Source organism: Lycorma delicatula, chromosome 7, assembly GCF_047948215.1.
Source record: "Lycorma delicatula isolate Av1 chromosome 7, ASM4794821v1, whole genome shotgun sequence".
Classification (NCBI taxonomy): domain Eukaryota; kingdom Metazoa; phylum Arthropoda; class Insecta; order Hemiptera; family Fulgoridae; genus Lycorma; species Lycorma delicatula.
Window position 1 is genome coordinate 6,099,113 of NC_134461.1, and position 17,409 is coordinate 6,116,521.

At 31.9% G+C, this 17,409-nt stretch overlaps 1 protein-coding gene across 1 annotated transcript in view; it reads right to left on the bottom strand.

The window, feature by feature from the left end:
* Positions 1-17,409, bottom strand: part of Cul5 (cullin 5) — a 92,086-nt gene that overhangs the window by 6,471 nt on the left and 68,206 nt on the right. Inside the window, exons 13-14 of the mRNA XM_075370699.1 lie at positions 12,984-13,102; positions 3,241-3,364 (exon numbers count right to left, since the gene is read on the bottom strand). Coding sequence (XP_075226814.1) covers positions 3,241-3,364; positions 12,984-13,102 — 243 coding nt within the window. The remainder of the gene's footprint in view (positions 1-3,240; positions 3,365-12,983; positions 13,103-17,409) is intronic.

A 17,409-nucleotide genomic window follows, 5' to 3' on the forward strand; every position in this document is an offset into this window, starting at 1 on the left:
AATTCTACAATAAAATTCACTTTAAATTCTGGATAAAAATACTTTTGATTTGAACAAGCACTTTCCATTCATTGTAAAAATACACTCTTCTTTTTTCTGTAATATACTTTACTAAAACATTTGGATACCTTGTTTCTGGCAGCTTCAAACAACGCTGTGCATATTTTAAATGAAGTGTAATTTAATGTAAAAAGACAGACTCCAGTCCAGTTTCCTGATACAAACTAAAACCTGAAGTATTCTGGGGTAAACAAAAACCTGTCTTAATAAAAAATCTCTGCACAATCTCAACCTTACCTATCATACATCCTAAACCCCTAACTTTAGGCATGGTAACAAATTACCGATCTACACACCGCATTAAAAATAACCAATTTTTTCCCCAAATGCGATATTATCATTGCACAACAGATTACTAAATGTATTCAAGGCTAATTTCGCCACTTGTAATTTTTCATTAAAATGCATTTCCAAAGATAATGTTGATGAAAGTGTTACACCCAAATATTTGTAACTATTTGAAACTTCTATTCGTTTTTCCATACCGCCAATTTTCATGTTTTGCTAGTTTACCCCCTTTCTGGAAAGCCATAATTTTTTATTTACCAAGATGTAACTGTAAATTTCACTTCTGGCGGTATAGTAGCAATCCACTTATCATCCTCTAAAACAAAATCGGATCTTCAGCTAGCATGACAATATCATCAGCATAAGCCAACAACTTTATTAAAATGCCTGCTAAATAAATTCCCCCTTCCAAAACCATTTCCAGATCATAAAAAGAGAAAAAAGTAAAGGGCTTAATGGACAACCTTGTTTTAGACCCATTATTGTTTCAAATTTTTCCATTAACCCATTAGAACTCTATATTGTCGCCTGTTCCATACACAATCCCTTTAGGAGCTTAATCATTTTAGATGACATTCCTAGTTCAAACAGTTTATAAAAAAGTGCTTGTTGATCCACTCTGTCAAATGCAGCGGACAAGTTAATAAAAAATGCGTACAGTTTACGTTTCTGATGCCATTTACTTTTAATGATAGTAACTAAATTATGAATATTATGTATTGTATATAACCTCTTCTGAATCTGGCCTGGCATTCCTGCAGTATCCCTTGTCGTTCTGCCCAGAGATTAAGCCGATCTAATAACATATTAAAGAATAACTTTCCGATAGTATTTCCAAAAGAAATACCTTTGTAATTCTCTACCTTACTTAGATCTCGTTTTTTATATAAGGGATTATTATTAATGTCTTAAAGCATTCAGGCACTTTAACAGTTTCATATATTTCATTATAAATATCCAACAATTTATCCAGCAAAACAGTGGGAGCATTCTTGAAAAACTCATAGGGTATTTGATCTTCTCCCAGCGCATTATTTTTGGTTCTTTTGATTATACTAAGCAAGTCTTTTAATTGAAAGGGAGTATCCAAGGTTTAATCAGGGAATAACGGCTCACAGTAAATTATTCTACAAGAAACAATATTTGGATTCAAAAGCTTACTAAAATACTCCACCCACTCCAAACCTGTAATATCATTCACATAATGAAATATTTTAAGTTTAAAACAGCCTTCCAAAACTCTCCAGAATCGTTCACTTCTCTAAATTTAGCTATACTGTCCTCCCAGTACTTTTTACTCTTTTTTCACATAATTCTTAATAAATTTTATTAAATTATAGATATTCATGCTTGAAATGTTCAGAATTAGTCCTTTTTATACATTCAGAGAAATCTAAACACTCTTTTCCGTGATTTTTGACACTCCATATCAAGCCATTCCTGTTTAAAATTTGTTACATTTGTAGCTTTTGGACTATCTCAAATATTATTTATTAATATATCTGTTAATAAGTTTGAATCATGCTCTGGATCTCCAGACCAAATACTTTCTCTAACTTTTTGTTTTACTTTGTTTTGGAATGCTTTTTCGTTTTCCTTTCTCCACTTCAATTTTGGATAAATTGGCAATATGTTATCTATAACATTATTTACGTTGAATCATTATAAAGTGGTAACATCTTATTAAGTGATAGCACCTACTTCAATAATAATTAATGTTTATTCAATAGCGGGATGTCAGCACATCTCCTCCAGGTTGCTGAAACTTCAGTGGTAAGTTTTAAGTTTTACCTTCATCTATATTTTTAAATAAGAACCAAAGCAATGTTTTCGTAATTATGTATAATTTTTAAAATCTAAAATGCACCAATGTTTCCATCCTCAATAAATGTTACAATCAGCTTTGGAAACCTTTGAACTTATGTTTATATTTCTATTGAATTCAGTTATAAGAATGATTTTTATTATTGTTATATTCCATTACTTTTTCTTCTCTGAATTTTCTATCTTGCTCTATCCGCCATTTTTCAGTATCAGAAATTATCAAGGCCCTGCTCTTCTTTCATGCTGAGTAATTGTATCCTCAGTTATTATCACACCAAGAGCAGCAGTAATTGTATCTTAAACTCTGCAGGGTGACATACAATTACTGCTGCTCTTGGTGTGACAGTGACTGAGGATAAATTATTTTTTTTTAATCTCTATGACTACAGTTCTTCATTTTAATCTTTTAATTTAGGTTTTACTTTGGTACCTATATTAGCAGGTAATATACTCAGCGTAATGATTGTGTACTAACGTTAAGATCATTAAAAACATAAACAATCAATGAAAAAGTTATTACCTTCATTCAACACAGTCCCTGGCTACTTCTGTAGGTAGACACAAAACTCATACAACGGATTGAATATCCTAGAAAATGCTTTCTTTCCAATCTGTTTCGATTCAATCACCACAGTCTTCTGGATCAATGAAACATCCTTGAATCCTGTTATCTGCATTCCCATTTTTATTTTAGAGAAAAAGAAAAAAAGTCGGCCAATGCAAAATTAGTTAAATAGAGTGGATCGAATAGGAATTCCTCATTTTGCAAAAAATGTGGAAACAACAATTTTAGACGCACCGGTGTATTGTCATGCTGAAGAAACCAGGTCCCATTTTCCATAAGCTCAGGCCAAATGTGATGAATTTGATCAACCTCAAGTTTCCAGTAGAGGCAGTTATAATTATGTGCTTTTGGTTTGAGAGGATTACATCTGAATTAATTTGTGTAAGTTAATTATTGATCCGACAACAATAAAGAAATATGTACAAAGAACAAAAGAACTTTATTTTATCTGTCATACAGTATATGGCTAAACAATACCAGGTATGAATAACAGAGACACTTACTTGAACTCTAAATATTCTCAACTGAACAATGCTTTCATTATCTTCCTCTTTACTCCGTTCAGTTGATAATTGAAGGCGTCCAACTAAATTTATTTTACCCCTTTTTTGTAATTTGCCATTTTTTCTAAAAAAAAAAAAAACAAACAAAAAATTAAGAAAAATTTACAAAACAAAGTATCACCATAAATAGGAAATTCATATAAATTTACTTTTCCTATTATACTAAACATATAAAAACAGGATATCTTTATTGATGCAAATTTATGAACAATTCTGAAAGACAATTATGCAGTCGATCATGACTTGATATGAAGAGATAATCAAATGAAACAAATAAGGCATAAAAATAAATTTTATAAAAGCTTAAATCTGTTTTTTCACATAGTCACAGCTTAAAACTACTCATTTTTCCCAACTTTTTTCATTCTGTCAATGAACAATGCTAGCAGTCTTTCCTTGATTCGAATCATCACTGAATTGGTCAGTTCATCATATGCAGTGAAATGAATACCCTTAATTTGCAGAAGGAAGTGAAAATCACAGGATGCCAATTCCAGCGAGTTAAGTTATCTGTTATTTAAAATTAGTAACTTTTTGTGATAAGACATCATTCTTAAAATTATTGATGTTCATAAAATACAGTCTAACTTTACGTTTAATACACTCATTAAGCTGTACGTCTTATTTAAATCTGATTCATTTCCTGATTTCCTCAGGTTTACAGATCCAAAAGCTATCCCTCTTTAAAAACTATTTCTTCTCTATAACTTACTCAGCATAGAGATGACTTTAAGTAAGCGGCAACCCACCTATATTTCTTTTACTGGGCACAGAATGATGTATCATTATCACCACTTAGACGTAAAATTATTACAGTAAATGACTAAAAATTAACAGTTAAAATTTACTTTAAAAATTAAAAGAATGTAAATGCCGGTGCAGTATGCTAAATGCAAAATAAAAACAATATTAAAAATCTAACATAAAACAACAAAACTGCCATATGTCAAAAGGCAAAAACATACTACAGTTTTAATCAAATATTTGAATCTTCTGAGATCATAAGATATTAGATAGCACTGATACATTGTTGCCTAAGATATTTCGGATGTTAGTACCTATTTTAAACTTCCAACACAATGCCGGACAACAAACACACTCCACAAGGATGTGATGTACCATTAGATGGCAGTTGCAGCGAGCACAGACAGGTGCATCAATCTGATTCATGAGGTGTCCATCAGCAAGTTTAGTGTGCCCTATTTGCAAAGTGCAAATAATAACTTCCTCTCAACAGTTATTCCTGCATGAGAAGCTCCGCAGTGACAGTGTTCTTAAATGGACAAAGTTTTGTTGTTGATGGTAGCATTCCATCCGCTTTGCCATCTGTCATAAACCAACCTCTTCAGAAGACAGATAAGATAGTTTGAAACAACACGATTAGTGAAAGGAGGCTGCAAACTGGCCTCTTTTGCCACATGATTAGCGCACTCATTGCCTGAAACTCCAATTAGGGATCTAGCAGAAGCTCACGGTTGTGTTACAATGAGTGATTTCAGAGATAACAGACTATATATCACAGACAGCAGAGTGTCTGGAGTACAAGTCTCTAATCACCTGCAAGGCACTCATGGAATCTGAACAGACAAGTATGTGTCTGAATTTTGAAGTATATTTAAGGCCTTGTTAAAAGGATACAGCTCCGAGATGAAAACACTGGCGATGTTCGGAAGGTCAAAGATGTATGTTCTATCTATACTCAGTGTGGTGGTATCATAGTAGAAAGCCTTTCAAACGTAAAGGCCTCTTCTTTATTGCACTAAGAAGTTGAACCTATTACACGGGTGTGGAATAGCTTCAAATTTCAACTTCACAAGAGCCTCAGCACACAATGTGGTGATCAAATATTATTGTGTTATACAATTATCATCTCTGTGGATTGTCAAGCATGACACACATTTCCTAAGGTGTTTTTAACGTTTCTATTTATTACACCATATTTACAGACAACCCAGCTTCCAGGCAGTCAGTCACGTATACATGTTTCCAACCCCAGAACACAGTCAAGAAAATACTTTTTTCAGAGTGTTGTATTTAGAATTCTTTTGATTGTAGTGAACCATAGTGCCAAAAAAAAATAATAACCTTGGGGATTGAGGAATTAAGAATCATGTTAAAAAAATTTCCAGTTTTATGAGAATAATTTAATTAATATTAATTAATCTTAAGTCACATCTTCTAAAGTACTTTATAATTTAACCTGTCCTTTTTTAATAAGTTTCCTGAATCCTGTATTTTACATAATACCTCGAGTATCTGTCAAAGTACCTAATCTTTTCAAAGTTCCTCGTTTATGAATTACAATAATTTGGATACACCTCTGCTTATAGATATTTTATTCCTACAAAAGATAAATCTAGCAAGAAAAGCTATATGATCATGGATTTAAGAAAGCAAGAGATAACCGCAATAGGAACATCCTAATTAGAACGGCATCATTAAATAGAAATAATAGCACTCTTGATTAAAAAATCCCTATTACAAAGTGCGAATGAAGAACCTCTCACATTTGAAAATGTCATTGTGCCAATACTGACATGGTGGGAGTACATGCCATCTCTGGTAGGGATACAGTCATGGGTGAAATCTCGCTAGTCAACGACGGTCCTGCCATTTTTAGTCACTAACATGACTTGGACAGAAGAACATTGTGGTTTCGTTGTTGAAATATTTATATTAAAAAAATCAATCGGTGATCACAACTCAGTGAGTCTTTTGTATATGCTTTGGTCTCGATCAACGTGCCACCATCCCTGATACGGAAACGATTTTGCAATGGGTTTCTAATTTCTGTGCAACTGTTTTAACAGAGAAAAGAAAACCATCTGGCAGAACTCAGACCATTACACCACAAAATGTGTGAGTGGTTTTTTTTTTTTTGAAGGCGAAAAATGCTTATGCGTTATCATCGCCCGGAATAAAAAGGTCTCATAAAGAATTAAAATAAGCGTATATAATAATAAAAAAAAATAAAAGATCACTCAACAAGTATGCTAGTGACAGGGCTTGATCTAAAAGCACCTGTAGCAAGACGGAGAAAAGCATGATGTACAGCATCTAACATCTTCTGAGCAGTATTACGTGTTGAAATGTAGGTGATACAACTATAATCTAAGCGGGAACCAACTACGGAATAAGAAAATTGCAACATACATGGTCCATCGGCTCCCCAATTGTGTTGCTAAGAACTCGCACATATCTAAAAGTTTGGATCATTTTGTTTTTAATTGTTTGATGTGATCGACACACGTAAGATGGTTGTCAAAAAACAAACCTAAAAACTTAATATCATAAGAAATAGCAATTTGATCTTAATTCAGAAAGATTTATGGTATAAAAGGATCGTGCAAGCGAGAAAAGACTACACATTTTGTTTTCTCAGGTGAAAATGTGAAGCCAGTCACCTTGGACCACGCTTCAAGGCGAGATATTGTGTTCTGTAGTAGTCTCTCTGTTGTGGCTGTTGAACAGGACATAATATACACAGAAAAATTATCAACAAACATGAAAAAGGTGGGTGTACACAATCAGTAATACTGTCTTGTCAATCAGTAATATCTTATAGGTTAGGGTTGGAGATGGGCAGCCCTCTAGTGGAGGGGTGTGTTGGCTACCTGGTGTGGAAGTCAGCATGTTCTGATGAAGCTACGGGGACCCTGGTGGGTGTACCAGTTGTTATGGGAGAGCAAGGGTAGTAGTGGCTGCTGCCCCGGCATGCTGGGGCTACTGGTTTTGCGGCAAAGAGCCAGTCATCCTAGGATGCTTAAAAACAGTACTAAAAATAAAACAAAAAAGGTTTAAGTATTGGGTACGACAATGGCTTCTGACCAGACCGAAGGGAAAACTTGTGAGGAGAATAGTCTATTATAAATACACAGTAGGTGCTGTAGTGCCTGATTAGAAAGGTGTGAGAGCATACTGAGATGAATGTTGTCAGGTCCAGGGAAGGTGACATGTGAGTTTTTAAGTGTGAGTGACAACTTGTTGAATGAAAATGGAGTGTTTAATTCACCGACTGAACCACCAATGTTTAACAACAGTCACTTCCATCTGCAATTTGTACCTCTGAAATTCATTAACTGTATAATGAGATGAGGAACACCGAACGGAAATAATCTGCCAAAATACTTGCCACTGCAGTAGGTGATGTAACGAGTTCTTCTTCATCAATGAGTTCGAGAATGGATTGTTCTGGTGATTCGCAGATTGTATGGATATTTTTCTACACAGTAGATGTGGGTGTAGTGCGTGAAATAGCGTTCACGTATTTCGTCCAAGACTTCCTCATAGCATCCAAGAATACTTGACGACATACCGCTCTAGTCCTACAGTGTAAATTTAACGTTCAGTTGTAGGCCTGTAGTTAAATTTGCGTAGTGCCTGCCATTGATTGCTAATATCATTTTTGCACTTATCATTCCACCAAGGAACATCTAGGACATACAAAGAAGGACATCTAGGTTTACCTGAAGTTTGTGGGATATATTTGTTACCTTTCTTAAGTATCATGGACGTAAAAGAGGAAAGTTGATCAAGGATGTCTGCATCATCATACTGTGATGAAAAGGCTTTATGATAACTGTTCCAATCCATCTTTTCAACAATCCATCTCCGTGGCCTTTTTTCCACCTTGCAATTGACACCAAAAGCAATAATAACTGGCCTGTGATCACTGTGTGAGTGATAAAAATATCCAAGAGCAATCTACAACGTACCAAATGTAAGCATGCAATTGCAATTGGAATTTCTGATCGGAGTGTATGAAGAATTTTCTACTGAGAACTTAAAATGGATCCTTATAAAATAGTAGTTGTATAAAAATTAAGAGAGAGACACTGAATCAATCATAAAAGTTTGTTTAACGAATTTCGGCAGCAGATCCCCCTATACCTGTTTAGCGATGACACACAGCTTTATCTCTCTGGCAGCATAAACAAACAAAATTTTCATTTCTGGGCTGAGACAAATCTTCACGAACTTCACCAAAAATCGTTGCATAATCCTCATGTTACTGTTTGGTGTGCAATAGGGCAAATTGGTGTTTGGGGCCCCATTTTTTTTAAGACAACAGTGTCACAGTTACTGTGATCAAGACATAGAGATGCTATAGAGCTTTCTGCAGCCTAGATTAGATGAACTTGTATATTCAGCAGATGTTTCGTTCCAACAGGACAGAGCCACAGCTCACACTTCTCAATGTTAGTTTGAGACACTTGTCTCAAAACACAGTTTTGAGAGACATGTTTAATGGTCATCTAATCTATTTACTAGATGGTATTGGGTGGCCTGCACAGTGCCCAGATTTGACCTCTTGTGAATTCTTTCTGGTGGAGATACTTGAAAAGAAAAAGTTTTTAAACATCATCCTCAAAGTCTAGATCACTTAGAGGATACTACAATATGGCAAAATATCACTGCTATTCCTCTCGAGATATGCAAGAGAGTATTGAATAACTTCCAACAACGGCTTCAACAATGTATTGCCAATGATGATTGATATTTGAATGATGTAGTTTTCAAAACTACAATATACGTATTTCATAATAGAAAACCTTTTTTTTACTCAATTAGCTTTTTTTATATTAACTTTCAAAATGTGGGAGTTACTTCTGCCACACTCTGTATAATAAAGAAGAACCTCTAGGTTTGAAGATGTTTTGTACAGGATGGGCAGGAAATTCATCGCATTTAGCTAAGATGGATAGCCCCCCACTTAAAGTTGTCTTTGTGTTGAATAAATTAAGAGAAGAAATGACTTTTGAAAAGATATAGCCATTGTACAGTAGCGTGTAATTGATCCAAACACAGGGAATTTTTTTTTAATTATATGTTGTGGCTACACTGCTTAACCACACCCATTTTTTAAGTTTTCTGTATAATATGAGGTTATTGTTGTTTGATTATTTAGCAATTTTCATATTATACATTATTTTTTTATGAAAATTTATTTCTAAAAAAAATATATATACTATTTTCACATTTTCATATTTTTTGTTCTGAGTTTTGAAAATATAATAATGGTCATAACTTCAAGAAAGCATTTGAAAATTCTTTCTCTTTTAAGCATGCCAGAATGACACAACAACAAATAGTTTCTGAGTGTGTTATTGGATTTGGGACAGTGAATGCTATTTTAAAACAATTTAAAGAAACTGGTTCCTTTTCACCTCAAAGAAAAGACAAATGCGGCCGTAAAAGAAAAACTACTAACACAGGATTGGTTATTAGTGAGAAAAAGTAAACTTGATCCATGATCCAAAATTATCTGCTGTGGACTTAAATTGAGAATTAACAGCAGTAAGACAAATTTACATTTGACAACTGTTGTACACAGACTTCTTGCAGCTGGGCAGAAAGCTTATTGGCCAATTAAAAAACACTGCCGATGTTAAAAAAAAAAGGCTTTTGTGGGCCAAAGCGCATGCTAACTGAGCCAAAAAAGACTGGAAAAATGTTATGTTTTCTGACAAGTCATATTTTTATGTTCAGAGGCAAAAGTTCCATACTTAGAAAAGCACCGGATGAAGTACCATCCAGTACTTGGTATATTGAAAAGTGATAGATAAATCAAGATTCAAAAGGAAAGGGTTGTGACAACTTCAAAAAAATTTCCCACAAGGCAATGGATTTTCCAACCAGATCTGGTACCAAAAAAATATTTGCCTTACTGCCAAGAAAGTGAAAAAAGTTTTTGAAGAATGAAACATTAACATCCTCCCACTGCCAAGCAGCTTCCCAGACTTAAACCCAACAGATATCTTTGGCCAATAGTAAAAAAATGACTCAAAATTAATTATACCAAAAAAATTGAACTCCTTAAAGCAATAATATTGGTATCGTTTCACGATGAAGAAATAAAAAAATGCATACTACACTTATTTTATCAATGCCCAATTGTGAACATGAAGTAATTCAGAATGAGGGACATATTAATTACTAGATATTTACAAATTGTACAGGTACGGTTTTATAAATAAAGTTTCTTTTTATCATATAACCTATGTGTTTGGATTAATCTGCATGCTAATATATAACCGATGACCAAACCTGAGAAAACCTGGGAAATGGAAACAGATTAAGTAACAAGTACTGAGCAATGGATGCATTTAACATAAAATTATGTATTTTAAGATAATCAATAATTTTAAGTATGTCTTTCCATAAAAAAATACTACCTTTGAATAACAGAAATCATCATAAATTCTTTAATGACTATGTCCTAATATAAAAACACTTTTTTTTTAGTAATACATTATGGTTTTAAAACCTGATTGTGATAACATAATTTTAAAATAATAAATGTTTGTGAATAATCTATCAGCAGACTTCAAAAGAGCTTTTATGTTTATTTAATATATTTGCTGATTATGAAAAACTAGATTTTGCTTCATTATTTATTGTAAGCTTAAAATAAAACATCAAATTTAAATTATACACAAAAATAAAATATTTAGTTTTTAAAGAATTAATTTTTAATAAACAAAAAATGAACTTAGTATCGTTGGGATTTGCGAAACAAGTACTAGGACTATGTTGCTTATGCTTCTCTCTTGAGTTTTATAAAAAAATTACAATAACTCAACAAATCACAAAATATTACTAACAGTGATGAATAATACACATTACTAAAAAAAATAAAGAAAAATGAAAATAAACACATTTGACTCAGTACTCCCATAACTATGTACTTGAGTAACTACTTGTACACATCAGAACTTAACAATATATCTTATTAATACTTATAATACTAAGGAACTGGCCAATCCAAAATTAATTTTAATTATAATTGTAAACATGATTTGTCATTATAACATGTTACATTTTCAATAATAATATTTCGTAATGTTATTTTAAAAAAGTCAACAGATAAGCAATCTTCTGATAGATCCACAAAATGTTTTTTCGGAGAGGCCTTTTACATTAAATTCTCATACCTGTATTCCGTACAAATCATAATTTATGAATTTCCTGATCAGTTTTTTTAACATACTCACACCACTAAACTAACCATATCGAAATGCAACAAGATGGTCTCACCGGTCTAACCCCACTACTATCAGTCTGTGTGTGAGTACATTTTCTCATTTACACACAAATGTAACGCTCTTTGTATAGAAAATGTTTGTTCATTTTTCAAGCATGATGTCATATTTCTTAAAATTCTATATTAAGGAGGAATTTTTGATAACTAATGAATCATGCTGTTATTAATTTAACTTTTACGTTTTTAAAAAATATTGTCCATCAACGTATTAAGAAATCCAAATAACAAAATAATTTATAATAGAATAAAATACACATAAATTCACAAATTTAAATAAGCAAATTCAATATAATTAAATTTAGGTCAGAATTAACAATGGTTACATTATCTAAATTAATATAACTTACCCGCATAAAAAAAAAGTCGAATTTACAATTCAAATTAAAAAAAGTTTAATTTTAAAATTAAAAAAATTAGTTTTTTTAAAGATTAGAATATGTTTAATAATTAAAAAAGCTCTATGAGATAAGTATGTTTTATTTTTAATAATTATCCTTTATGAGAAAAAATGGACAAAGGAAAAGAATGGACACATTTGAAATGTAATGGTGAAAAATACTGAAATTTAAGAGTATCAATAAAGTAATAAATGATGTTTAATCTGCTAAAAATTAAATAAAAACATCTGTTAAGGTTAATTTAATTATAGCTTAGGAGGAGCCAATAATAAAGATGACATAACTTTTAATTGTCTTCCTTAGATAACTAATTGATTAGCTTCCGATCGGCCAAAAAGGACAATAAGCTGGAGCTAAAACAAATTACTTAATAAAATAAATAAATTCATACACAATAATATATAATAATCTGAAAAAATAAGAATAGTAAAAACATTGGGGCATGTTTCATTAATGAAAGTTTAAAACGACAAATTTTCATTTAACACAGTGTACACTTAAATAAATCTGGCAAAACACATTATGCATTATGTCAAATGCAACATGTCGATCGCTTATAGTTTGCAATTACCAGATTAAATAACCTAGATAAATTTTAATACCTAAAAACTCTTCTTTAAAAGAAGCTAAATCATGAAAAGTAGTTAAGTTTAGGGTGGAGTAAAGTTTTATAAAAAGTAAGTTTGTGAAAGATATTTGTGCAATAGAGAACTAATAAACTTCACCAACAATATAGTTACAAAAGTGAGGGGAAAAAGATTGGGGTTAATAGATGTAAATTTGACACAAAATGCTCAACATTCATACACTCGAAAAATGTACCTTAGCATCAAATTATCAAATATATTTAAAATAAACTGGATTTAATAATGTGTATTTATAAAGATAACCTTATCAAAAATTGTGGTTTTCACTGAACATGGATTAAAAGAGAAAGAAATAAATCAATTTAATATTACAAATTTTTATTTTTAATCAATTATCATTATAGGAATTCATGCTAAAACGACATGCTAACAACAAGGTTTTGTGAAAATTAAATTTTCTGATCACGGTATCAAGTTTTAAAGTTATCAGTAGGTGATAAAAAAATTAATTTCTATTTTATTATTATAAATTATTACTATTTTTATAAAAGACAAAAATTAATAACATAACAGAATTACATTAACTCCATCCCAGCAATTCTATATTAGCTTTCAGTTCAGTATAAAAAAAAACAAACTATAAATTCTACTTACACCAATGCAAATTCTTGATTCACCCAGAAGGTTGTATTTTCATCAAAATCTTTAGGAGACTGTACTTCAGGACAGTATAATATAACTTGGCGTTTTAATTTTGGAAATGCTACTAAAGACTGAAATTAAACCAAATAATTTAATAAATAAATATGAGGATAATTAAAATACGATAAAATTATTTTCTAAAAAAATTTATTTACAATATAAAAATCTTATAACTATAACTTTTTAAATAATGCCCTTTTAATGCAACACATTTGTTCCTCTGCATCATTAATCCAATTTTTAATTCAAATTTAAAAAAAGTTGCTTCTTAAATCAGCCCACTAACAGGTTCAATAAAAATAATAAATAAATGGAGCCGATTTTAAGGCTGTCATGTGAACAAGGCAGACCATTCCATCTGAATTAACAAGAACTAGTCATTGTTAAGGAAGGAATGTGAGAATGAAGTTGCCTTGAAGGAGCAAAACTGAATTTTGGCTCATCCTTTGTCTGGAAAGGTATTGCTGACTATAATTTTTCATTCGATAGATGAATGATATTGTTCATTGATATTCAAATTGTAAGGAAAGCAGTTACATAAATCCCAGAACATAATGACTACGGTGTAGTTTGTAGAAGAAATTGTTTTAATTTTTTCTATGCAAAGTGGCAATGTTTTCAACTGCTATCTTGAATTTAGTAATGTAGTGCTGAAGAAACCAGGTTACTACTAAATAGTTACTTTTCTTTCCTTTTCAAATTTTAAACATTAACATGACAGCTTAATATTATCCGTGTATCTAGCAAAGAATTCAATGTACCCAATTAATTAAGAAACTAACCAATTGTACCCATTTAATTAAGCAAAGGTACTTTATCTTTACAATATTCAGTATTAGTATTTTTTATACTATAAGAAATTATTATGATTGAGCAGAAAGTTTTCAACATGTTATCAGGAGTGACAGTAATAAATAAATGTATATTTAATTAATATGAAACAGTATGAAAATGTTCCTAGAGTAGATCTAAAAAATATAAAAGCTTACTTTATTCAAAAATGGACACCGTCCCTTAGGAAACAGTGTTTTTGAGAGTATATATATATAATGATCCCAATGCATCCACCATTCCTAGAAAGCACTGGTAAAGTTCTTTTCCTGAAGACCATCTAGTACTACCAGCAATTAAGCTCAGATGTCTTCTACAGTATAATCTAAAGCTAGAGACTTTCAGTTTAAATTTAATTTTAGAAAATAAAACAAAAGTTGTATAGGATAGTATGAAAGATGTGGAACAACTAATGTATTATTTTCTGTCAACATTTAAATTGTTTTGACGGAGATATAAGTAGAGATGTTTCACAGTGTAATTAGCCAAATTTGATTATCCACAGTTCAGATCACAACTTCTCTTAGTTCAAAACATTACAATTCACCATAACACATGGAGGTACAGATTCTTGGTGGACAATGTCTTTGATAATGAGCATACACTTTGCTGTACTTCGATTCTACCACAGTCTTCATGACTTCAGGCACTTTCCCTGTGGTAACAAGGTTTTATTTCTGAATTTTTCCCATAAATCCAACTTCTAACACCCATCACAATTCTAGATGAAATCTAGGTCACCATAAGGATTACTTTGAAACTCACAGCAAATATCAACATGTCTTTACTTATCAAATGACAAGAAACGAAAAAATATTACAGCAATATATAAAACGTTCAAGTTTTCAATAATGTTTCTTTACAAGTCCTACAACAGATTTCAACCAAAAAACAACTCATGAATTATTCAGTGGATTAACAGGTGAGTTCCCAAATTTTTCCCACGGTTATCCTGGGCGATTATCCTTAACTAATACCTTATTGACCGTGAAACGTGTAAGCCATTTAAAAATTTGTGTTCATCCTAAACAATGTTATTTAACATTTTTCTGATGAAGCATTTCAAGTCTTGTTAGAGAGTTTACCAAGTTTCACATAAAATATCATGGAAACACATTGTTTCAATTTATCAGCCGTTGCAGACTGATATTAACACAATAATATAAAATCTAAAGAATTTACTAAACATATCTGCACAATATAATGCCACTTGACAGATTGACTAGACAGGTTTGGAAGTAATGAAATCCAATGTTCCACACAGCTCCTCATGGTCAAGGAAGGTCCCCTCATGGGAGCCCAGGAATTTTCTGATAACTCATACACAAATAATTCAGGAGTATAATACATTCATGAATATTTTATAAAACTAAAATTAATGCTATGATGATCATAGCCCCTAACAACTACCAATAACATATGCAGGAAAAGCTGTACCTAGAGAACCAGTGTTCCGTTTAACACAGTTGATTATCTCCAGAAATATAATTTAAAAAATAAAATCACAATTAAGAAGAAAAGAAGAATCTGTACACAAGGTGTGCTCATAAAATAATGAATCTGTGTTAAACTTAAAACAGGCTTGTCCTTCTCAAAGGAGCTGCCATTACACTATTCCCAACATTTCTTCTATTTTTGGGGATGGCACATAGCTGTTGTATTATATTTTCCTCAATCTTGTTTAAAATTTGAAAACTACTTCCTTTCAAAGTTATCTTCAGTTTGGGAAACAAGAAAAACTTTACTGGTGCTAAGTCTGGAGAGTAAAGCGAGTGATACGCAATGATTGCCTCATGTTTTGGCAGATAAGATATGATACAGCTGACACATTGTCATGATGCATATCCAATTCAAGTTTTGTCATAGCTAAGGCCTCTTCCTGCATCTGTCTCATGTGAAATGAGTTCATAATGGACTAAACCTTTCCAGTAATAAAAAAAACCAACATCACCTTTATATCTGATGGATTCATGCAGATTTTTTATGATCAGGACAATCCTTTTCCCACTCATTGTGATGATCGCATCTTGGGATTCACATTATAACCATAAAACCACGACTTGTTACACTGTTTTTCAAACAGACTTGATCAGCACTTAGCAACAGGTTTACGATCGGATTTTGATCAACAGTCAAGAAGATTTGTCTAATATTAACATAATTCTCTTCCTGATTAGTGAACACGGCATGAATTTTGTGGAACTATGATGCACGCTAGGTTTTTCCATTAAAACTGAGTGGTGTGATCTTATAATGATGGTTGCTTCCTTAGCAATCTCTCAGATTGTTAAGAAGCAATCTTCATGAACCAAGGCTCAAATCGCATCAATATTTTCATCATAATCAAAGGTCATTCAAATCAAGGACCTTCATAGATCGATATTCTACCCTCTCAAAATGATTGAACCAGTGGGGAAGACCGCACAGACACTGCAATCTGTTCGTTGGCGTTTCCAAATACTTGCTGAAGGATTTTAAATGTGTCTATGAATGTTTTACAGAGTTTGAGGCAAAATTAAACAAACATATTGTTCTTCAAAATGGTTTCATTTTCTGTTAAAATCTGATGAGAGGTTAGCGTATATGTTTACTAAACTGTTGTAGCTTGAAACTAACACACATGTGATGTGTTATCAGCATTATATTTCCAAAAATATAATGCTGGCTAGCCAGCACTACTTGCTGGAACAATTTCTGTGCATGTCAGCTCACTATTACAAAACTTCAGTCTGTTTTTAACACACCTCTTACAATACATTGAATAACTACTTTTTTTCTTTAGAAGGCAAAACTCCAATATGTAAATTTGCAGAAGTACTGACTTGAGAAATACATCACTCTAAAGAACAGTATGTATGCAAATTGCATACATCAAACAGCCTGCTGTAATTAAACATTTTTTTTCTTTAAAGAGGACCATGAAAATCCAATTGCTCCAAATATCCTCATTCGTAAAATTTAATCAGGTGTGGTAGCACCTGATTAATACACTTTGCCTTACACGGTATACTGTGTAACTATATAACCAGCAAAGTAAAAATTGAATTTTTACATTATCATTTAGTTACTTTAATTCATAAAGTACAATAAACATAAGGTACACAGTAAGTCTACGTTTTGTAAGCGTAGTTTTTGCACAAGTTGGAAGAGATGTTTTAGATGCATGTGAGGAACTATAGTGTTGCAGTGCCTCAGTGTAAGCACGGTTGTATTTCTACAGGCAGCAGAAACCCAGATTCATTCTCCTTCCCATCTTATATATATTCCCACCAGCCACAATACATATCCAGAGAGAAGCAAAATGAAGTCGCTTATAAAACACAATTACCGTTGTATATTTCTTATGAAGGTACAATTCTAATTACAAGAACTATAAATTTATGAACTAAGAAATTCATTTTAATCAACTTAGGCCATTTTAAAAATCAATAGTTATTGTCAAAATGTAAAAAAATAGGCAACAATTTTATACCTTAATTAATCAGCTTTCTGATTTATAATAAATACAGAAAGCAACTAAAACTCTAAAATAATGTATCATCAGACA